The sequence below is a fragment of the Myotis daubentonii genome, chromosome 14 (genome assembly GCF_963259705.1).
Source record: "Myotis daubentonii chromosome 14, mMyoDau2.1, whole genome shotgun sequence".
In the NCBI taxonomy this organism is placed as follows: Eukaryota; Metazoa; Chordata; class Mammalia; order Chiroptera; family Vespertilionidae; genus Myotis; species Myotis daubentonii.
In genome coordinates, this window is record NC_081853.1 from 37,615,973 (window position 1) to 37,638,339 (window position 22,367).

The following is a 22,367-nucleotide window of genomic DNA, read 5'->3' on the forward strand; positions in this document are numbered from 1 at the left end:
TTTACTAGTCAGGTGAGTCTTAGGTGAACATTGGGGAACACTACGCTAGCTCACGGGGTTAACTCTGAGAATTAAATGTAGATAATAGAGAATACACGATGGGGTTTAGCAGAAAAAAGGTGACGGGTGCTAAGTCCACCTGGAGAACTGGGGCAAGATGCAGCAGCAGGTGGAGCTGGACGGGACTGGTGTCCCTGCTTTGTCCATGCACCCCACCCTCCCCCATGTTCAGGCCTCCGCCTCATTCTGACCATCCTTACCACATTATCTCCAAGGTGTAAATAGAAATTGAATTCTGACCATGAAAAAGGTCAGTCTGATTTGAAGATATTTTTTTTAGAAATCTGTTTGCTAGTTTTTCTGTTCCCATCACAAAAATCATGGCAGGAGAACAGAAGTTAAGTAGACGATGCCCTTCCTTGTGAAGTCAGATCTCCTCCCTCAGGGTTACACACTGTTTTGGGACTGTCTTCCTTTTAAGAAACCATCAGTCTATCTACCTGTTTTCATCAACAGGGTAGTGCTGACAACCAAACTATACAACTGAGAGAAAACCACAGTGCTCTGTCAGGAAGGTACAGTAAGTTAGGAGTTAGGAATAACTGTCCAAGAGAATGAAGTGAACAGGTTAACTCACGTGGTGACTCCACAGCCACCAACGGGCCCCTGGATTCTCTTTCAGCCAGGAATGAGAGATTAGCTAACAGCCTTGGCGGGGTTCGGGAAACACCATCTTGGCGGACTCAGAGAAGCTGCCAAGCGACACTGCTGAAAGAGACTCATGGGGCGCTTTGCAGGACAAGGGTGCAAAGAGCAAAAGCATTTAAAACCTCCCCAGAGCATCACTCACGGGCCATTGTCAACCAATTGCTGCCACTGTCTGAAGAGGTCCCAAATCAGTGACTCAGCCCTGGCAGGGAGGATTGAACTTATCGTTGAAAAGAAAAGAATGAAGGTAGCAAGGCGCTGCTAACCATAAGGGGCTATGCTATAGTCCAACTGTTTTCAACCGGTGTGCCGCAAGCATTTTTAAAACATGCAATACCTGACTATGTAGTCAGGGGTACTAACCTCTTTTCGCTTAGATCAGGGGTCCTCAAACTGCGGCCCGCGGGCCACATGCAAATACAAATATTGTATTTGTTCCCGTTTTGTTTTTTTACTTCAAAATAAGATATGTGCAGTGTGCATAGGAATTTGTTCATAGTTTTTTTTTTAAACTATAGTCCGGCCCTCCAACGGTCTGAGGGACAGTGAACTGGCCCCCTGTTTAAAAAGTTTGAGGACCCCTGACTTAGATTGTAAAAAAAAAACAAAAAACACCAAAAAACAACAACAACCCACAATGAGAATAGCCAAAACAGCAATAGTTGTCCAGTGTGAATGCCCTGTCTTAAACCATAAATATGTAGGTCATATAATAGAGTTCTATCTTAATAAGGTTGCTTCTGATTGGTGAATTCATGGTACCAAAAATCCTTATATACAAGGATGGCACTTTTGAGCAAAAAATAATCACTATTATTATTTTCTATAAGTCAAATCAAAAGTATAACTATATTTTTTGTCAGATCAACAAATATGTTTTTTGGTGTGCCACAGAATTTTAGTAATTAGTTTATGTGTGCCATGAAACGAAAAAGGTTCAAAATTCCTGCTGTAGTTAGAAAGGAAAATGGGAAAGGGGGGACCAGATGAAATTAAATGACATATTATAAGCAAGTAAGTGACAGTTATCAAAAAGTTTTAAACCAAAGACTAGCCCATGGTCATGGGCAATAGGGTAGTGAAGGCCTGAGGGAGGGGAGAAAAAGGGGGTGGGGAGAGTGGGAGGTATCTGTAATACTATCAACGATTAAAAAAAAGTTTTAAAATGTATTTTTGTTTGTTTTAAGCCTGACAGTAATACATGTCTAGTTTGTCTATTTTGGAGATTTGGGGAAAGTATTTGGCCTTGTAGGAATATAGCTTGTCATCCTTGATAATTAATTTAATTGGCTAGGTCAGAAAAGATGTAGTATGAGAAAGAAAAGCAAGATTATATACATTTAAATATGAGATCCTCACCATAATTAGACTAAGTAGCCCAAACAAGAATAAGCAGGGGCGGTGGGCGAGGGGTAAAGTGAGAACAGGACATTTCCCCTTAATGCATAGTCTTGGCATGTAAATGAAGACATTTGAAGAAGCACACAGGTTTGAAGCGGCTCTAACATTCTATCATAATTAGAAACATTTCAAGAGCCCTGTAATTTCCAATCAAAATTACAGTAATTTCCGATATACAAGCCATGATTCATGACAGATTTTTACATTCCATGAGAGATTACGGTGGCCTGATGTATGACACGCTGAGTATAGCACTAACATAAACAATTCAGTTTAATGTTTAAACAGCACTTGATGTTTAGAATCTCACAATAAAAGAAACATATTATTGTAGAAATTATCACTTTGACAGTGATTGAAGGGTAGGCAGGCATGTGGCCTATAAAGCTATAATTTTTACAGTCCACAGCTTGAGTTTAATCATTTTCCTATAACATTTCCAAGATATCCCTTAAGTATTTCATCCAGCCTATAACTTAAACAAGAACAACCTTTTCTAAAGCGAAACTCCCATCTAGGTCCACTATTAATGCTGATAGAGTGAAATTGTAGGAAAAGCTCAAAGTAGTATACTGTAAAGACTCTCAGGGTTGTATATGGTTATCAGAAGTTAACAGAAGTTTATTATAAAGGAGGGTTCATTAATGATAATAAAAAATATACTTGGTTGAAATTTCAAGTTGTTGAAATCTTACCTGAGCCTTTGACTGCCTCTAAATTCTCCCCTTGATAGTGTTATCAAAGCTTTTTGCAAAGGGACAGTGTAGTATTCTTTGGGTCTTATAAGAAGTAGTCTTGCTTTGAACAAGGGTTTATAGATAATTTTGAGTTCCTGCATTTAGATGACTCAGCTTTTGATGAACGTAAATTATCAATATATGACAATTACTCTGATGAAGAACTGCATTATTTTGTTATATTTTTGTCTTGTTTTGTAGGAATTTGTACCTTCTCCAATTCAATTCTCTTTATAATTGATCAGATATGGACAATTTTTCTCATTGTAATTCAATTTGTGTTATTATCTATAGAAAAATTAAAATCATTCATATGCAAAGATATACGTGTGTGTGTGTCAATTTGTTCTAATAATTGCACTTACGATTTGTAGGTGCCAGAGTTGGAACAGAAGAAACTATAATGTTTCTAATATTTTAGGACAGAAATCAAGGTCATCTAAGTAATAATGAAACAACAGCAATTCAAGTTATTTGTTCCACTACAATGGACCAGACTGAAAAACTTCCTATACGTTACAGTCTTACTCTTCTGAAAACAACTATAAACTGGCTCAGGGATTTACTAAGGTCTGGAGAGTGGCTATTGGAGGAAATAAGACCCAAGTGTCTAGTATCAGAATCTGAACATTTTGTCTCACCAGAGAGTTCTGTACATAATCCCGGAGACTGTGACCTCTCAGTGATGCGAATTCATACTGAAAATAGACATCCTGAAAATAGATAAACATTCTCCACGCCTAATCGAGGCTCCTACCTGGCTCTTGGTTGCTGCGACCTTCGCAAACAGTGCTTGGGACACTTTAGCGCGCTTCATTTCCTGCTGAATCTCATCATAAATGGAAGCATTAATGTTCATGGTATTGTTCTCTGGTTTCCCATTCCTCTCAGTGGCAATAGTAGCTGTTTTCACCTACAAAACATTTTGAACATGACTGTCATTTTTCATTGGTCAAATTGTCTTGAAGCTTCCCAGGCTCAGCATCCAAACTAGACACTGCTGCTCCTCTGATGATCAAGATGATCAACAGTGCAGTCATTCAACTTCAGTTATTACCCTGAGATCAGATTGCTTAAGTTAAGGAAGTCACACTGTCACAGGTGATTGCATCTGTAATATGACAGCCACTGCCAGCAGACAACAAGGAATTACAATGCCATAAAGTAAGTTTTCTGGAAAGCTAAATAGTTTCAAAGACTTGAAAACCCTAAGCTAATTGTTTCCCAATTACCTCCCATTGCACTTCTAACAAAGGAAATTCACCATTAAAGTCATAAGGCACAGTGCTGTATCTTCACTGGGTGCCTGTGCCTAACAGACAATGGCATCACTAATAGCTATTATATACTATGGCCTTTTTAATTTTAGGCTCTTTTTTAATACCCTTTCCTCATGTTTCATTTAAAAAATCTTCCATAACAAAGCCATTTGCGGAGCTGCATATTTAAATCTTCTATCCATCCATGAAACAGGTAGAGTGCCTTGCTTAATTATCATAAAGGCTGGTTGCATTTTACACGTGCATGTCCAAGCTGTTCTGTGTAATTATTTCATCTTTTCCTGGCACCCCTGTATATAACTATTTCTTTTTGACTTGTGGAACCAGACTATAAGAAAATGTTCCACAATATTTAACAGAACATTGCTGCGAGTTACACAAAATATATAATCAGTGGCTTAAAAAATATATCCAAAGTGTATAATCCTGAATGAAAGATTAGCATCAGTGCTGTTCGAAATAACGATAAACAGGTGCCAGCAGAAAAATGCCACAGAATTTTAGGGGGAAAATTAAATCACACTCTCAAAATTTATTAATACTATTATTAATCTTTAAAAGTGCAAATTTAATTTTTTATTACGCAGTTATGTTGACCAGTCTAGAAAATTTACATCTGAACCATGTAGCTGCTTTTTAAAGAAAAACAACAAAAAACTTGGGGACTGATAAAAATGTAAATGAAAGTTACCAAGGATGCAGGACCATGTTTTTCCTGGCAACGTGATTCATTAGGGGCCTGATTTCTTTGGGTCCTTTACAGAACCCAGGTTTTTGTTCTCTAGAAATTTAGCATCTTGGACCATTTCTCACATACACTATAAACACTAGGAAATGAAATGCATTTTAGAATAAACGAAGGAATTTTTGGGCTGCAAGTCTTCCAGGTTTATTTCACACTGTCCCAAAATATTTGGCATCAAAAGTGGGACAAAGGTAATCCTAGGCTACTCAATTCTCTGCTCTTAGTAAATATGAGCCCCTTTTATTTTTAAAAAAATACTTTTTATTGATTTCATAAAGGGAGAGGGAGACAGAGATAGAAACATCAATGATGAGAGAGAATCACTGACCAGCTGCCTTCTGCACACCCCCTACTGGGGCTTGAGCCTGCAACCCGAGCACGTGCCCTTGACCAGAATCGAACCCGGGACCTTTCAGTCCACAGGCAAAACGAGCCAGGGCAATATGAGCCCCTTTTAAGGGTGCCTTCTGAATCCTTTGAACTTCTAGCCAGTTAGCGAAATAACTCACTCTGGCTTGTCGTAGAGAGACAGCTGGACTCTTCCACCCTGATACTACCTAAGCACTAAAAGGACGATGCTGTGAACTGGTTGGACCACAGGCCCTAAGTGAGGACACGGAAGGTGAGGCAGGCAGGACAGGTGTCCAACGGGCTGGGTCTCATTGGCCTCTCCTGCACTGTAAACTGGAGACAGGGGTGGAAGCCAGCTTTCCAGAGTCCCCCTTGCGGCTCTGTGACTCCAGTAAGCAAGGGCACTCACAGAGGTATATTCAGGACTGGAGGCCACTGAGCACATACACCGGGCTTTGAAGCAATAATCTGCTAAACACCACTTTAGGAGCCAGAAGAGTTAACGCATTACCATAAATTGCCTACAAAGTTGCTTTGGTGAGATTCACAACTTTGCTCTGGGGTGGTCTTGCTTTGAGGCAAAAGAATAGAGTTGATCACCCTATGGGGTCCCTTTTAATACCTACTTTTCTCACTGCTTAAATGAAAGAGAAAAGAAAAGCCATTTCAATCGCTTTGAAAATTGAATGTTATAGAAATGGGGGCACGAAGTCCAGTGCATTGGAAGAAGTAGTTCCCGGGTAGCAATCTGCGTAGCAATAGCTGAGAGAGAGCAGTCTTTGGAAACTCCGTGTTTCATGTTTTTGAAAATAATTTGCATTCTTTTGTAAAAATGCTGTTTAAGAATTTATCCTGCAGGTAGCCTATAATCATTTGTCTCAACACTGTGATTTTGTCTCTAAAAATTTATTTGGTGTAATATTTTTTAAAGCAATTACAATTTGAATCAAAAAAGCAAGATTTTTAAATCATGGGGGGGGGGGGGAGAATCAAATAATCGTTTCCTGGTAGCCAACACAAAATAAAAGTGGGAAATAAGTGCACATGAAACATTTAAAAAAATTTTTTTTAAAAAAAGTGAGAGCAACAACTTTTAAAAATATAAAGAAACCGCATTACTCATTTTAAAAAGATTTAGGAAAGTTCTTTATCATCTTGTTGGCTTAGATCTGCATCTTATCATAAATAAGCTATTACAATTCTGGAATCACATTTTTTCCTAAACACAAGCTATTGCTTAAGGCGAACTGACTTGGACAGCTTTTCAAAAATACGAGGGCTGAATTTTTCCCCAGGTAAAAATGGAAACAAAAATCTTTTATACCTCACTCTACTAAGTACTATTTTAGCTTAGTACAAAAAAAATCTTCTTTAATCCTGGTTTAGCTTTTAATATTATATCACACATTAAAATTCATAAAGTAGTTCATTCCAGGCAAAACAAACTACTCTTCAGCTCTTCTCTGCAAATAGCACAGGAGGTAAAATAAATGCAGTTGCTTTCTGAATAGCTTTTATCAAGGTAGCGTGTACTACTCCATCATTACGGCGGCGCCAAGAAGTAGTTAAGAATTGAAGCTTCTACCATGTACCTACCCATGTGGGGATAGGGCACAGCCCTAAGATGATTTAGATCTTTTATTTCACTAAAATCATGCCATTAAATCCTATTTTTGTTCCTTCATGTATTGCTGAATGCATCAAGTCATACTACAAAATGAACTATACACACTACATATGTGCTACAGATTACATGCACAGTGCACTAAATGAACTCCACTGTGGTCTTCATGGGTGAATATGCACTATTCCTTGAGGCAGGAGCACAAGCTCATAGCACATGTGTGTGTGCACACACATAAAGTTTGATGTCATTTTACTAATAATTATGAAAATAAACACTAACATTTATTAGTTGCTTATGTGCTGTGTATAGTGTTAACACACATCAACTCTAACCTGCACAATGCCCTGAGTAGTTACTATTACTGCCCCATTTAAAATTTGAGGAAATGCTCTTGAAACAAAGACAAATATTTAAGTCATTTGTCCACAGGCAAGGCTGAGAGCTAAACTGCAGTCTGTCTGATGCCAATGCTTATCTTAGAAACCATGCAACTTCTTTACTTGGAAAAATTCTTATTTTTGAAGGCAGGCTAGACCTGTTTTTTGGTGGCCCTTTGCTAAATCTAATTCATTAATATCTAATTTTTAGTAGTAAATGACTTTATCATTAATTTTACAAATCCAATCTGAATTTATTTTTCAAGGCATATAAATCATAATTTTTTTTGTAACATTATGTAAGAAATGTACTATTTAAGGTATTTTTATTGGTGATGAAATATAGTCCATATTAACACCATCTGGAGGGTTATGGTTATAGAAACAATATTATTTTCCAAGTCCTCTAACTTTTCAAAGATGACTGTTAATGGGAAACATTTTACAAGCACATAAATAAGATCTGATAATAATGCTGGTCAATGAATTTATAACAAATAAAATTTTAATCATGTATTAAGCTCCTGCCCATAACTGGACCTCTGTTTCATTACATTATAGAAGAAGCTGTTATAAAGAGACAGAGGGTGCAGCTACCAGGTTAAATTAATGATAAATTCCTTTATGAACTTCATACATTTTCTAAAGCATAAAATATCACATCTTCCTTTAGAAGAAACTAAAGAATTACTAAGGAGCTATGAAAAAGGAGAAAATTATATAACTAATATGGAAGTTATAATTTGGTAAGTATAGACTATGAAAACAGAAATTGCTAATTTACCTCCAAAAGTCACACATATTAAAACACACAAATAAAACCAGAGTAACCACACACCTAAAGAGAAATCAACTTAAAACTGACCTGTTCTGTGGAACAATTCCCACAAAATAATCTTTAATTATTATTAATAAAATCCCTCTAATAAACTCATCTGGTTTAAACTCAATCTGCCAAGTAGATTCAGAAAAAGAAGCCTTTAAGACCAGGCAGTTTTGGAGGAGTTGGGTTCTTTCAGATATTTTCAAACAACCAAAATTAAGGGGCAATATCCTTTGTGGGGGTGGAGGTACTAGGAGAGAGAAACCAAAGAACTTATATATGTATATGCATAGCCCATGGACACAGACAATAGGGTGATGGAAGAACTGGGGGTTGGGGGGGGGGAGAAATAGGGACTGGGCAGATGGGGAGAGAAAAGGAGATAAAATGGGAGACATCTGTAATACTATCAACAACAAAACATTAAGGGGGGGGGGGCAATGACCTCCACAATCTCAGAAATACCCAGGGATCATCTATCCAGATCACATTCTTGTACATCTTCCTAATCTAACAATAAAACTTCCTATCTATAACAAACAGAAAAAGTCCCCAAGTTTCTTTTTCCCTTTTCTATCATGTTCATTTATATTTTTGAGCAGGTGGAGCCTGAGGTAGGGGGAGGAGCAACAGAATTCACAGAGGATTGGAAAACTCTGACTAAACCTCAGACTTGGTTTTATCATTTTTCTCCCACGGAAAAGTTGGCCTGAAGATTCAGTGAATTAATATACATCAAGGTGCTGAGAAAACTGTGAACCATTATCAAGTGCAAGGTAATCCTGTTTCTTGAATTAGCAGGTAAAGCTGTGAAAATATACTATCATTAAACAGGTCTGGGCCAGAGCCTACTACCCCAGTGACAAGCAGCTCACAGCATGGCTGCCCCTACTGCAGCACAAGGGACAGGTGTGCACACGATGCACCTCACCTAGGCAGGGCCTGCCAAGAGCCTCGGTGATTCCTGAGGCTAGTCTGGGTTTATCCAGGGACGGTGTTCCTATGAATAAAACCTAGAGTTTGACTCAAACCAATGAAGTCCCTTCTTGAAGATGATTTAGAATCTGTTGAGTTCCTCAATAGTTTAGGTCCTCGATCTGGTTTGAACCAGAAACATCCAAATCATCTTCAGTATGACCTAAAGTCTACTGAGGGACTGGAAAAAAACCCAATTTCTCAGGCCTGAAAGTGGGCGGGGTCTTCTGTGAGTCACAAGGGGACCTGTGTCTACAGCATGCAGTTCTTTGGAAAGAAATCAGAGTTGCGTTTTAACCCAAACCCACCACTTGTCTCACTGTACATTTAAAATCTCCTCATTTTTGGGGAAATGAAATGCATAGTGATTTCACACAGACTCCTCCTTGGCAAAATATAAAATTAAAAAAGACAAAATTTTGCTGTCTGGTTCCAGTGTAGGCACTAGGTTTCAACTGCTGTAACGAAGTACTAATTCAACTGTTCTATAACACATTTTTCCAAATCTAAAGTACTTGTTTGACATTGGTAATGCTTTTAATCCATTAAAAATTTCTTAAAATTTAATTCACTGAATCATTATTACAGAATAAAAGGTGAACAAAATGATTGTGAGCTCTATTATAATAATACTAGAGGCTGGGTGCACGAAATCCGTGCAAGGGGCTCAGCCCTCGCAGCCCTGGCTTCGTCTGGGAGTCGTTTAGACAGTCGTTCTGCTGTTCAGTCTAATTAGCATATTAGCTCTTTATTATATAGGATTAAATAATGCAAAGGGATTCTCAGTGGGGCAAATACGTAAGATACCATAAAGATTTCTATTATAGCAATGAAATAAAATTATACATATATATCAGATAATCATTTCAGAATTTGATTAATAGAAACAATGTTTTTTTCTCCTCTGAAAGAGTTTCACTAAGAATCCACAGTATCTACATACTTTATATGTTCAACATTGTCTGAACAATCTGGATAAGGGCTTGGTCTCAATCCTTCTTGAGAACGAATGCAGCTAAGGGTGGCTCAATCAGTTAATCAATAATTCAAGCCAAGTAAATTTTATTTCCTATCCCAACTTATCAGCAGATACAGTCTTTAGACATATATATCAGAAAGCTACTGAAGAGTATCTTAATAGTATATGGAAAGAAATAACTCTTACCAATTAATGTAATTTTGCCTAAAGAAAAAAACTTGATGACTAAGGACAGCAGAATCCCATTTGAAAAACAGAAGCATTAAAATCCCAGAAATATTAAAAACAAAAGCTGTATTAAGAATCACTAACTTAAATATTTGGATACATTTTTAAAGTTCATACTTGTCTCAAGTAAGTCATTCTTTTGTCGGTCTTGCAGATTCAGTGATAAGTAAGACAGCTCTCTGAACAGGGGGCCTTTCTGTGGTGATCACAGGAACAAAGTTAACTAATAACCATGTGTGTATTAACTCTGAACACCACACACCAAGTATTAAACCGAGTCTAAGTATAGTAATTTTTTGTTTAGTCACTCTTATAATAAAAGTTATGTATCTATATAAAGAGTTCCTCATTCTTTTGCTTAAGAAAAATCCAGAGGTATAGCATTTCTTAAGAAATATTTTACAGAAGTCTTTGCAGACCAAATTCAATAGCTATGTGTGTGTGTATGCAGGTGAGCTCTATCATCCTTTCCATTCTGCTAGAGAAGCATGGCTTTCTTGTTCACAATGACAGTAATGACTCCCTTACAGTCTGCTCCTATAGACATCAAGACCTAATTAATTTTCATTAAATGAAGCAGAGAAAATGGACCTTTGTGACATTTCTAAAAAATAATCATTTCAAACATTACAACATACAGTTTAAGATCCTCAACAGGTGGCTAAATATAATAGCTATTCCCAATTTATGGAGTATCTGTAGCAGTTTCATATTTAGTGTTAAATGAGCTTTTTCTATAATTCTACACTTGGAAATGTATTATTGTTTCTTACTATTAATGAAAAGAAATGAACATCAAGATATAATTTCATTATAACATGAGGTTACATAAATACTTTAAATTTCTACTCTATATTCAATTTTATCCAGTTTTATTGATATTTTTAAGAACTGTACATGCTATAAATTATATGTGAAAGAAATATATTTGCTAGTGGATTATAAATCTAATCCACTATTAAACTTGTATCTAATAGTTGGTATTGAAAATTAACTTGTATTCTAATAGTTATGAGGCTACCTTTTAAACTCGATTAAAAAGCAAACAATGTAGATGCACATACACAAAGTTACCTGGAAGGTGACTTTGGTCTTTCCTAAAAAAGTGTAAAATTTTGGAAAACAGAAAATGTGCCCATTTCTGGGAATATGGATGGAATTCCTTATCAGCTCCATTTCAAGCTGCCTTCCAGGATTGTATTAAACTTAATTATGAAAGATTACAAACGTGATGATGTGTAATTGGCACCAGCTGCAGTTCGTATTGGAAAAGCACAAATACAAATAGAATTACTTATTTATTTATATTTATTTACTATTCAAATGGCGGTTCTAAAACTTGCAGGGAATAAAACGGACTGTATTACCCCCCACCCCCATTAAGTTTAAAATACTTCTTTACATAAGTCATAGAGATAAATATCCCATTTACAGACTACTTTTCATCCCCCAAAGAACCCCAAAGCAGCAGCAATACAAAGCAAGTTTCTTTCCCCTAATTAGTAGCTTATTGTTTTTATACCATTATTAGTGCTTGGGGACAAAATTTCCCCCAAGCCACTCCATACATGTGTGTGTGTGTGTGTGTGTGTGTGTGTGTGTGTGTGTGTGTGTGTGTGTTTAAATCTGTCCACCTATCTTTCTAATTCCTTGTTGAGAGTCTTCATCAGGCATTTAAAAAACAAAGCCAAAGGAAAAGGCTTAAGGAGAAAAAGTAGACTTCACCTGGGGAGGGCGGCTGGGTGGTGTGCTTATCAGGGGGGCAGGACCCATGGCCGAGGCTGCATTCAAGCTCCTTTCCCTTTCATCCTGGTAAATTCGATCTCTTTCAGCTTCTGGTAACTGCAAGAAATTCTGCATAGCCCGAAGATTTACCAGCAAAGACTGGGATGCAGTCTTGGGGTCCTCTTCCTTTCGGAGAATTTCTGAAAGCAAGCCCTGCAGGGAATGAAAGGCACAGAGTGAGTGAGCCTGCTCCGGGCTCTGCCCAGCCAGTGGCGATCCTTCCCTTTTCTTTTCCACTCTGTTTAGAAAAGGAACAGTCAGAAGCATTAATTCTACGTAGGAATATATTAGTTACAACTGACGTGGTAGAGAAGAGAGCCTCAATTGTATTCTTAATTTTATTAAGCATCTGCTTTACATATACCATAAACTGAAACTGCCTAATTGGTCTCCTTCCTTTGAGTAGCTTAACTTGCCATGAAATCTTTCAGAGAGAGACGATCCAGGGAAGTTAAGAATAAATGAAATGCTCATAATACAACAGCACTGAACGGTAGAGTTCTCAAGCTGCCTAGACAAAGACGGTGGAATGCCAACAGCCTAATATGTAAAGATACAAAGCTATTTCACGAGAAACAGAACTTTCATAGAAAATGAACTACAACTTATTAGAAAAAAAGAATGTTATGGCCCAGCCACAGTGGCTCAATTGGTTGAGCATCATCAGGGCATGTACCTGGGTTGTGGGTTCAATCCCCAGTCGGGACACCTACAGAAGGCAAATGATCTATGTTTATCTATCACATCGATGTTTTTCTCTTTCTCTTCCTCTCTCTAAGCATGTCTTCTGGTGAGGATTAAATAATAAAAAAAAGAATTTTACAAAAGCATCGTCTAAGATTAAGGCTATGTTTTCACAGACAATATTTTAAGTTAGTCCTTTATTTGAAAATTGTTAGAGTATCTTGCTATGCTGTATCTCTTGGGAACAGGTTGAAATTATGAACTTCAGAAACCATAGATTAAATCTGAAATACATAAACCCCTCTCCACATTTCAAAAATCCATGATAGCATGCCACGGAAAAGAGTATTATCCAATTCCTCAATTTCTTGAGGAATAACAATATGTCTTTCTAATAGAAGCAATTTACAAACCATTAGTGAAGTCCTTTAAAGTGTCTCTTTCCCCAAGTAATAGAGCCCCCCCCCCATTTTATTAATTTTTGGAAGAATGCTTTCAAAAATGGGTGGTTTTCCCCAATTTTCTTTAAGGGATTATATGAAATTGAAGGATTAGAAAATTTTTCTGTCCATTTGATAGGGGCTGAGCAGCTCTTACCACTTCAATCTTCTACATGAAATAATGCCTGGTTTCTACATTTAGCCAGAATATCAGTTTAACACAATATAGCTCAGAATAAAATGTCCAGATCTCGGTATAGTTCGCAAATTTCACTTTCCAACAACTCTGCAGAAAGGGTGAAAGGATACATTTGGGAAAGGGGAGATAAAGTGTCATGTCAAAATAATTAAGCCCCAAGATTATAACATTTGCGTTTTTTCATGGTTTCCTAGAAGTGCAAACCCAGTTTTTGGTTCTTCGGGGATAATGCCCAAAATGCTCAAATAGACGCAGACAGTATAAAAGCACTGTCCACTATTAAAATGATGTATGGGCTGCTGTGAAAAAAGAACCTCCAATAGGCTCAGGGGGCTAGAGAGTAAATTTTAATCTCTCCCTTGGTCTTTGCAACGGAAGTCAGAAACCTGGACCCAAACTTTAAGTTTCACCATGAGACACGTAAAGGAAGAACGAAGGGAATGCGTCCTTTCATTGCTAATACTGACAAGTAATGCTGCAACCGAGTTTACACAAGAGTAAAACATCCAGTCAGTTTAACTAAAATTCAGTCAAACAGGCAGTCAATCATCCAGCTATTTAATTTGCACAAGGCCAACTAATTAGATTGACTGTGTTGATGTGTCACATTAAAACCGAAAAATACAGGCCTTAAGAACGTTTGAAAATAGGTGTAAAAAAATAATCCATGTTCTCCACGCTTCCCTACCAAATGTTATGTTTTACAAGATGTGCTTGGCAAAGTAATATACATCAACTATACAGAAATAGAAAGATAGAAAAATACAGCATAATAAATAAAATGTTGTAATTCCTTGAATATTCTAATATTCATTTTTGTTATCCCAACACAATGCCTACTCTGTAAGTGTTTGATATATATTTACTAAGTGGATAAATTATGTGTATTCAGACCACAAAAGGAACAACATTGAAAATGGGTGACTGAAACTTAGAAACAAGATATGCTACCCAAGGGTAAATTCTGATGGTAATTATTAATTTACTCAAGGTGAGCCTTCAATGAAAAGTTTACTGTGGCGCTTTGTAAGATGTTTACCTACACTAAATGTTCAGTAATTTAAAAAAAAAATAGATTAGGTTAAAAGGGATCCTATAAATACTGAGAACTGGAAAATTTGAAATTAGACATTTATAAATCTCAAATAAAATAATATATCATCTCTATTAAAAAAAATGTTTCCCCTGACAGCAGAGAACTATGGTGAGAAAAGCAAACACCTGAAAAAATACCTAATATTGCTCTCTACCAAGTCTTGCTAACATAACACCAAGGCATTCCTGTATGGCTTACGTAGAAGGCAGCAGGTCACTTGGGAGAGGATTTAGACATTTCTCTACCCATATTTTGATGCTGGCATGACTTCCCATTTGAGCAAGTAAAGTGTTTCAGGGGCAAAACATTTTATTTCCATTTCATTATTTGGCTAGAGCAAGTGTAGTTTTTCTGCTTGTAATATGTTGAAGGTCTAAAGCGATTATTTCAAACCCTGGAACATACAGAGCTCTAAAGCAGCCAGTGTAGACATCTCGGGTGTTTTAGAAACCTTTGGGGTTTTCTTTTTTTCTTTTCTTTTCTTTCTTTCTTTTTTTTTTTTTTTTTTTTTTTTGGCCCAAGCTTTCAATGAGGGGAGTGCCCCCTGGTGGAAATGCTTGAAAATATTGTTAGGAAATGTTTTGATTAGAATGTGTTAATTACCAAAAATAAATAAATAAATAATCATGCCACTTGAGAATAATTCTGGATGCAAAATGACTGCTATAAGAATCCGGATATGGGAATGAATGTTCGGTCCTGTTCAGGATGTTGTTACTTGAATAGTTAGTTGCATTTATGGATTCAAGATGTATGTGGCCTGTTTCCATTTGCCCATAGTCAAAAATACAGTGCAGACTTGCCAAGTTAGGTCAATGTCACTTGTGGTAATTCCTCATGGGGGACAGTAAGAGGGATCTCCTACCAAAAATTCTTCTTCATGCTAAAAAATAATGTCCTGTACTTTATTCGCTATCTCAGCGAATATGCTGAAACAGCAGGACGAAAATCTCTCTTCAATACTGTGCACCATAGGTGCTCAATAAATTTGTTTAAGAAAACTAAACAAAAATCATTAGCCATTCTTGTTTCTGAAAAGAACTTGAGAATTTGTATGTTATGCCGTAAGTTACCAGCACCTCATGAATATTAATTTTATTGGAAATGACAAGCTGCTTTTCATTGGGACTTCCACATCTTCAAATAACTCATATGTTCTCTATATATGAAAACATAAAATGGTTCTGTATTGTCTTTACATAGTGGTTTAACGAGAATTTTAATTTTTTTTTCAATTAAAGAGCAAACTTACTGATGAATTCCTAAGCCTTTTTTACATTCCACAAAGAGTTTACAAGTTATTACAAGTAAAATTCATTAGTAATTGTAAAAGAAAGAAAAAACCCTCAATAAATATTATCAGTACTTCCAAATGCTAATTATGAATTCTTTAAAACAGCAGATAAGCGAAAGAGACTGCCAATCTGAACAAAAAGCCGGTCTGGCCTCCCGTTTGTCTCCTCTTTGAACATAATCACTGATTCAAATAGATTTTATCAGTTTCATGGAACTTCAAAGCCTCAGAAGGAAAATATGACTTGATAAAAACTCCTTACTAAAAAGAAAATATGTAGAATATTCTTCAAGGCTACCTGCCTCTGTGGTTTGGTGAATTTTTAAACACATGTCCAGGTGAAAGACCATTTTCAAACTCCACCTCCTACTCTGGACTTATGCCAAGTAAGTTATAAGCAGACACATTCATCTCTGTCATTTGGGGAGGCTACAGGAGAGCTGTCACGCTGGGGTAATAGCACCTTCTTACCTTTTATTCAATAGTGATATGGATAGTGGACTTTTCTTAAATTACACTGTGAAGAATTAGAGAAACACAGCAGCAATCTCTCTTATACTTAAAAGCAGGCAAATTTCTCTCCACCACATAATTTACAGAACTCAAATTCAATAAAACATTACATGATGGTCCATTACTGTTATCAGTTTTGAATAATCCATCTTCATTCTTTATTTTACTGGAAAATAAAGTGTGCCAAAGATAAGAGGAGGGGGGAGAAAAAAGGAAAAAAAGCCACAGGGTGGGATCAGAGTTAAACTCTGGGTTTTATTTCTAAAAAGGCACTAAAGGATATATTTTCTTCTATTGCCGCCTTTAAAGGGCAATAACACAGAGAAGTGAACTGGAAATTATAAATCTAGAAGCTCTGGCAATTATTTTTAGCCATAGGTTTCCATTAAAAAGACATCAAGTAGGAATAACTGAATGAATGACATATGCTAAAAGCTGGTGTCTTCCGTAGCAATTAAAGAACATATGCCCATTAATTCAAAAGGGGAAAAAGTACTTAAAACAAGTAATTATATAAATTCTCCATAAATTTTCAGAAAAGGTAGACTTAAAAAAAATAGTCATGTGGGAAAGTCTTGAGAGAGAAAGGGGTATGATTTCATTTAGGAGACCCAATTAAGATGATGAGAAAATTCTCCAATTAAGAGCTAAAACATGAAACTCAGGATTTTAAAGTTATACAGAGCTGTCAATGACTAAAATTTTCTCGCGTCTTAACAGCATTATCTATTATACTAATGTTTTACCACACTGTGTACAGGGTACCAATGTCTTTATCTGATCATGTCATATAACTGCATTTGTACGTACATATTTTACATTAATTTTTTAAACTTGGGGTTGGAATAAGTGCACATTGCAGTAAGTGCACACAATGTGTGATGTGTGATTTAACTCTGCAGAGCTCCTCCGCCTATACATATGCATTAGCATGCGTATTTTCGTACTCCACACTCACACCATACACCCTCACTCTGCACCTGCTTTTATTGAAACGCATACACTTTGAAATAAACACACTACATGCATTCATATGAATGTATAATCATTAAAAATAAATGCAGCTGTGTGTGTGCGTGGCATGCATGTGTGTGATGGTTTTTAAGTATGACACCAAAAATACATGCATGCTTGCTTGCGTGTTCAAAAGCTAGTTCCCAAAAAGTGAACACTTCACTGTACATAGAAAATTACTCTCAGTTACATCAGACAGCTTCAAATAGGGCCCAACATCCACTTTGACAGAGGAGTGCCAATTACCGATGCAAAGGTATAAAACCAAACCTCTCTGCCAACCTGAGCTCCAAATAGTATTTTGGTAATGACTTTTTCTAAATTGGCTATTATTAATAGAGAGACCCTGGCTGTACCAGGTTTTCATTCTCTCACTCTCAGAAAAATAAAGTCACTGTTTATCTTTTCAAAGAGATTAATATGGCATAAAAAGAGAATTCTGCCTTCCTTACAGTAACAAGTTCTACAGATATTTGTGGACACTGTCGATATTAGAACCAAAGGCAGAACAAATGTAGCAGGGGCATCATAACCCAAGAGAAGAAAAACTAGACCAGTGGTTCTCAACCTTGGCTGCACATTAGAATCACCTGGGAATCTTTTAAAAACCCTGACTTCTGGGCTTCATCCTCCGGAAATTCTGTTTCTTTGTTATGGGGTGGGGTCACAACATTAGTAACAAAGAAACAGAATTGCGGAGGAGGATGAGGCCCAGAAATCAGGATTTTAAAAAGATTCCCAGGTGATTCTAATGTGCAGCCAAGGTTGAGAACCACTGAACTATATACCAAGAGGTGGTGACTTCGCCCTCATCTCACTCAGCTGGACTCTCTTGTCATTCTTCCCCATGTAAAATGCTCTTTCCTCGGTGCTTTAAGAAATAACAATTTGCTCCGTTTTTAAAATGCTTATCTGTAAATCTGCATGTCATTTGTGTCTACATCAATGTTCTCTTTGTCTGTGGGCTTTTAATTCAATTCAACAACCCTATCTATTTTTTGCCCAGTACTGACAACTTCTAGCAGTCACTGCTATTTACAAAAACAAAACAAAACAAAAATGCTGCCAGAAGCAGGAGTATCTAGCTAGATGGCTGCCTTCTGATTCATTCACTCATTCATTTCATTTTTTTTTTAAATAATCACCCCCCCCCCAACTGAACATAGATGCCGTATTAAATTTACAAGCTAATGATAAACACGTTTCAAGTTGTTAAAATATCCAACTAGGCGAAACCATACAATTTTAAACTGAGACAAAACCTTCTGCAATCACCCTTTTAAAAACAGACAAATGATGTACAAAAAAAAACAAAACAGATAAAGAAACCGAAAATAAACCGAGTTAAAGGCTTTCTCAGGCCTCCTAACTTAAGGCAAGCCAAAAATAAGCCACAGCTGGGATCCTCCTAGGTATAGACACTCTGCCAACAAGGAATTAATACTAGATTATTTTTGTACCAGAATTTTATTCTTATAATCATGTAATAAACAAAATAACTTATATATGAGAGGAAAGTATGAGTCAGGTCCCCAAAAAAGTTGACAAAAGAAAGAACAGTGGTAAAACAAGAACACTGAAAGGACATAATGTCCTCATTCTAATCAGAGTTACATGTTCTTTTGAGGGTTTGTGTTTGCGTGTGTGTGTGTGTGTGTGTGTGTGTGTGTGTTTGCGCGCGCGCGCGTGTGTGTGTGTGTGTGTGTGTGTGTGTGCGCGCGCGGGGGCCAAAAATAAACACCATATATACTAGTTTCCAATAAAAGGAATTAAAAATACTCTCACAGTTTAGTAGAATCAATTAGTTTAGGATTTTTTTATCTTAAGACTTCTTTCTCTTATATCACCCTTTCTCCCTGTCCTTCTGAAACTTCTTCCAGGATGATAACATCTTCAGAGGAATTTCCCAGGAGGACAAAGGTGTGGACATGAGGGGGACAGGCAGACTGAGGCCTGCAGCTCAAACCTACCCCAGAGGCCTCTTAGTGAACTTGGGAGGAACATTAACAATCATGTGAAGAGGGGAGAGAAATACCTTCTGCTAATAAATCATATATTTTTTTCTAAATGGCTTCTTAGAATTAAATGGCAAAAATTGTGATTGAGTCCCAAGACGTTTTTTGTGTGTTTTTTTTTTAAGTTGTAAAGGAATTTCAATAGAGCCCATTTATATACTCATGTCTGGTATGGGTGGTAATATACTAAAGACCCTAGGCTAGAAGCCTGGGGGACTACCAGTGGCCTTAGCCAAGTCATGAAACTTTTCTCAACCTGCTACTGCTGTCTATAACTCCATTATCTAAGAGCGCAGATAATCAGTGTGAAACATATTTCATATTTCATTTATTCTTTCAAGGCCCCTGAATCCGGATCATGCTGTGCATAGCTTCCTCTTGGCACAGGAGTTTCAAGAGAGGGAAAATAATGATTATATTTAGGCATCCCCAGCACCAGACAATACGACTACATGAAGAGGATAAAATGTTAGTACAAAGTAAAAGAATAAACATTAGGTGTAGATGGGACTGAAGAGAGAGAGAAAAAGATACAAAAATCATTAATAAATAAAACTGACCTGAGTTCTGTTAAAAGCCACACGTGCAAATACTGCCTGGGAGATTCCTGCTCGTTTCAGTTCATCGCGTACCCACTGGTAGATTTCGGAAGACACCTCTGTGTTGGTTGAAACCTGTTGCTCCAAAGGCTTATTCATAGATCTACTGACAGGGGGAGGGTGGTTCAAGTATTGTTGGTTTAAGGACTGCTGGGCTAAAAGTCTATTCACTGCATACTGCTGGTTCAGCAGCTGAGCCATCACCAGCTGCTGGTTGACCAACTGAGGACTGATGGGCGTTGACACAAGCCCAGGATGCAGATTCGGAAGAGGGGTCCGGACAGAAGGCTGGCCGCCGTGGGAGAGCTGCGCAGGGGATGGAGGCTGCTCGGCCGTGTTCCCTGGGACCGGCTGCTGGCCGAAGTTGACATGGTTGGCACCTTGCTGGGAGAGTTCAGAAAGACTATCCATTTCGACTGAAACAGATAAAAGGTAAAACCATGCTCAGTCAACAAGGATGGGCGTTGGTAAGCATTTCCGATCACGTCCTAAATAGAGATAGTAGGCACAGGGCACTTCAAAGATCCAATGAAAATAAGAGCATTTCAAGATAGAATTCAACCTGCTGTGTTTTTACTTTCCTCCTCTGCACAATTCCACAAACTTTAAAAGTGGGACAATACTGCTGATCTATTTTATAACGTGGTTTAGACTTAAAGCATGAAATCAATTATTTTCATATTCTACATCACTAGTTTTGGGGTCAAACTGTTACTCATTCTCATCACCCCAAGAAGGCTGATAAGCATTGTTTACTTTAAGATTGTTTCTAGAAGAATGATGTTTGCTTAACAGCATCTAGAAAGAATGAGTTGAGCTAAGAAAAAGACATCATAGGCAATAAACAAAAAAGAAATACACAAGTATTTTCTTATGGGATATATCTATATCTATATCTATATCTATCTATCTATCTATCTATCTATATAAATTGTTATTACTCTAGGCAAAAGGTCTGAAAGAAAAATAGATTAACATAAATGTTGTCAACGTTCAATTCTTACCCAGACATGAATATAAAGAAGTAATCAATATAATAAATAATGAAAGCGGTCATCATGACAAGTAATAATAACTGAGTGCGTATTGAACACGGGGCTGAGTATCATACACAGTTCGCTTTACTTAAGTCTAACCATCGTCTGCAACTATTTCTTGGAATGAGGCAAAAGATTTATAGTATTCCAAGCCAGTCTACCCAGTGTTGCGAAGACCCAAATGTGTCTTGAAGAAGCTATGGCTATCACCAGATGCTGAAGACAATCTTTCAAGGAAGGGGCGGGGAGTTGTTCTGGTGCAATGGTGATACTGTCATGGTTTTGCAATTTATTGCCACCTACCCAAGATGGATGCTTCTCCCTTGGCTGAGAGTGAGCTCAAAGTGCGTCAAATGCTTTGCTGCTGCGAGGAGGAGACTGGTGTGATGCCCCTGACTGAAAAAGCTGAGCATGATGCTGTATGGACACTGGTGAGACTTTCCAAATAGCACAACATCCTCCTTTCCACGTACAGACTCTGGTTGGACTTTAATCATCATTTCTCTCTTCATTAAATATTCAGGTTTTATATATTTAGAGGAATTTATCCTATTTCTATAATCACTAAATACATGCCGAATATAACTAAGAATTGGGGAAGAAACCTTCCATTTCTACCAGTGATATCAGCCCAAGTGGGCCATTCACAGGGAATAGTAATTCAAGCAATTATTCCAAAAATGATGCATTGTCTTCATTATAGCTCTAAGCTATAAAAGGCAAAGAATCTGTTTGGGTAGATGGATGGTTTTGCTTCAAATATTAAAAGTAAAACATGCTCAAAATTCAGGTTCTCTCGTCTCTTAAAATCTTTAGGAAAAGTTACTGTTGTTGTCATCATAAAATAAATGTAATAGAAGTAAACAGAAATAGATGTAAAACAGGGCATAACGCCATGCACATGAAATATCCCATTCTTATATTATTTTAAGTATATTATTTGGAGGGCCCAAGTATATGAAAGAAAACATTAATAGAAATTAAAACATTAACCTCAATCACAGTGTTTGCCTTGGCAAACACTAACAAACTCAATAGGGAGAAAATGTCATAATCTAAATGCTTAGGTACAACACACAGCTTTTATCTGTCATTTTACACTGAAGATAATTTTAATGTATTTCCTTAGTAACAAATATTGACCTAAAGTTCTATGTTAAGATAGGATGCTCTACTGGAATTAAAAGTTCAGGGATGATGCAATGATTTTTCTGGTGTGGACGGCAAAGCAGTATGTTCACCTAAGCACCTAGAGGCAGGGTGGGGGATTAGAGATATAAAAATCACTTGATCTCAGTTGTGAAAACTAGAAATCCATTAATTTCCTTTAAAACTGGGTGGAAAAAAATAGGCTCTTTCTCTTGAACAAAAACAAAAAGCATAAAAGCATGTTTTATCTCTGAGAGAAATCACAGCTAATATTAGCTTTCAAGGTCTTCACTGAGATGTTAAAAAATGAC

General features: G+C 37.1%; 1 protein-coding gene across 6 annotated transcripts in view; it reads right to left on the bottom strand.

Annotated features, from left to right (window-relative positions):
* Positions 1–22,367, bottom strand: part of SATB1 (SATB homeobox 1) — a 101,729-nt gene that overhangs the window by 30,738 nt on the left and 48,624 nt on the right. For 5 of the 6 annotated variants that reach the window (XM_059664057.1, XM_059664056.1, XM_059664055.1 and 2 more), the window contains 3 exons: positions 19,832–20,286; positions 11,957–12,169; positions 3,604–3,759 (listed from right to left, as the gene is read on the bottom strand). In XM_059664057.1, the coding sequence (XP_059520040.1) occupies positions 3,604–3,759; positions 11,957–12,169; positions 19,832–20,286 (824 nt within the window). The remainder of the gene's footprint in view (positions 1–3,603; positions 3,760–11,956; positions 12,170–19,831; positions 20,287–22,367) is intronic. The other variant, XM_059664059.1, reaches the window with a different exon arrangement.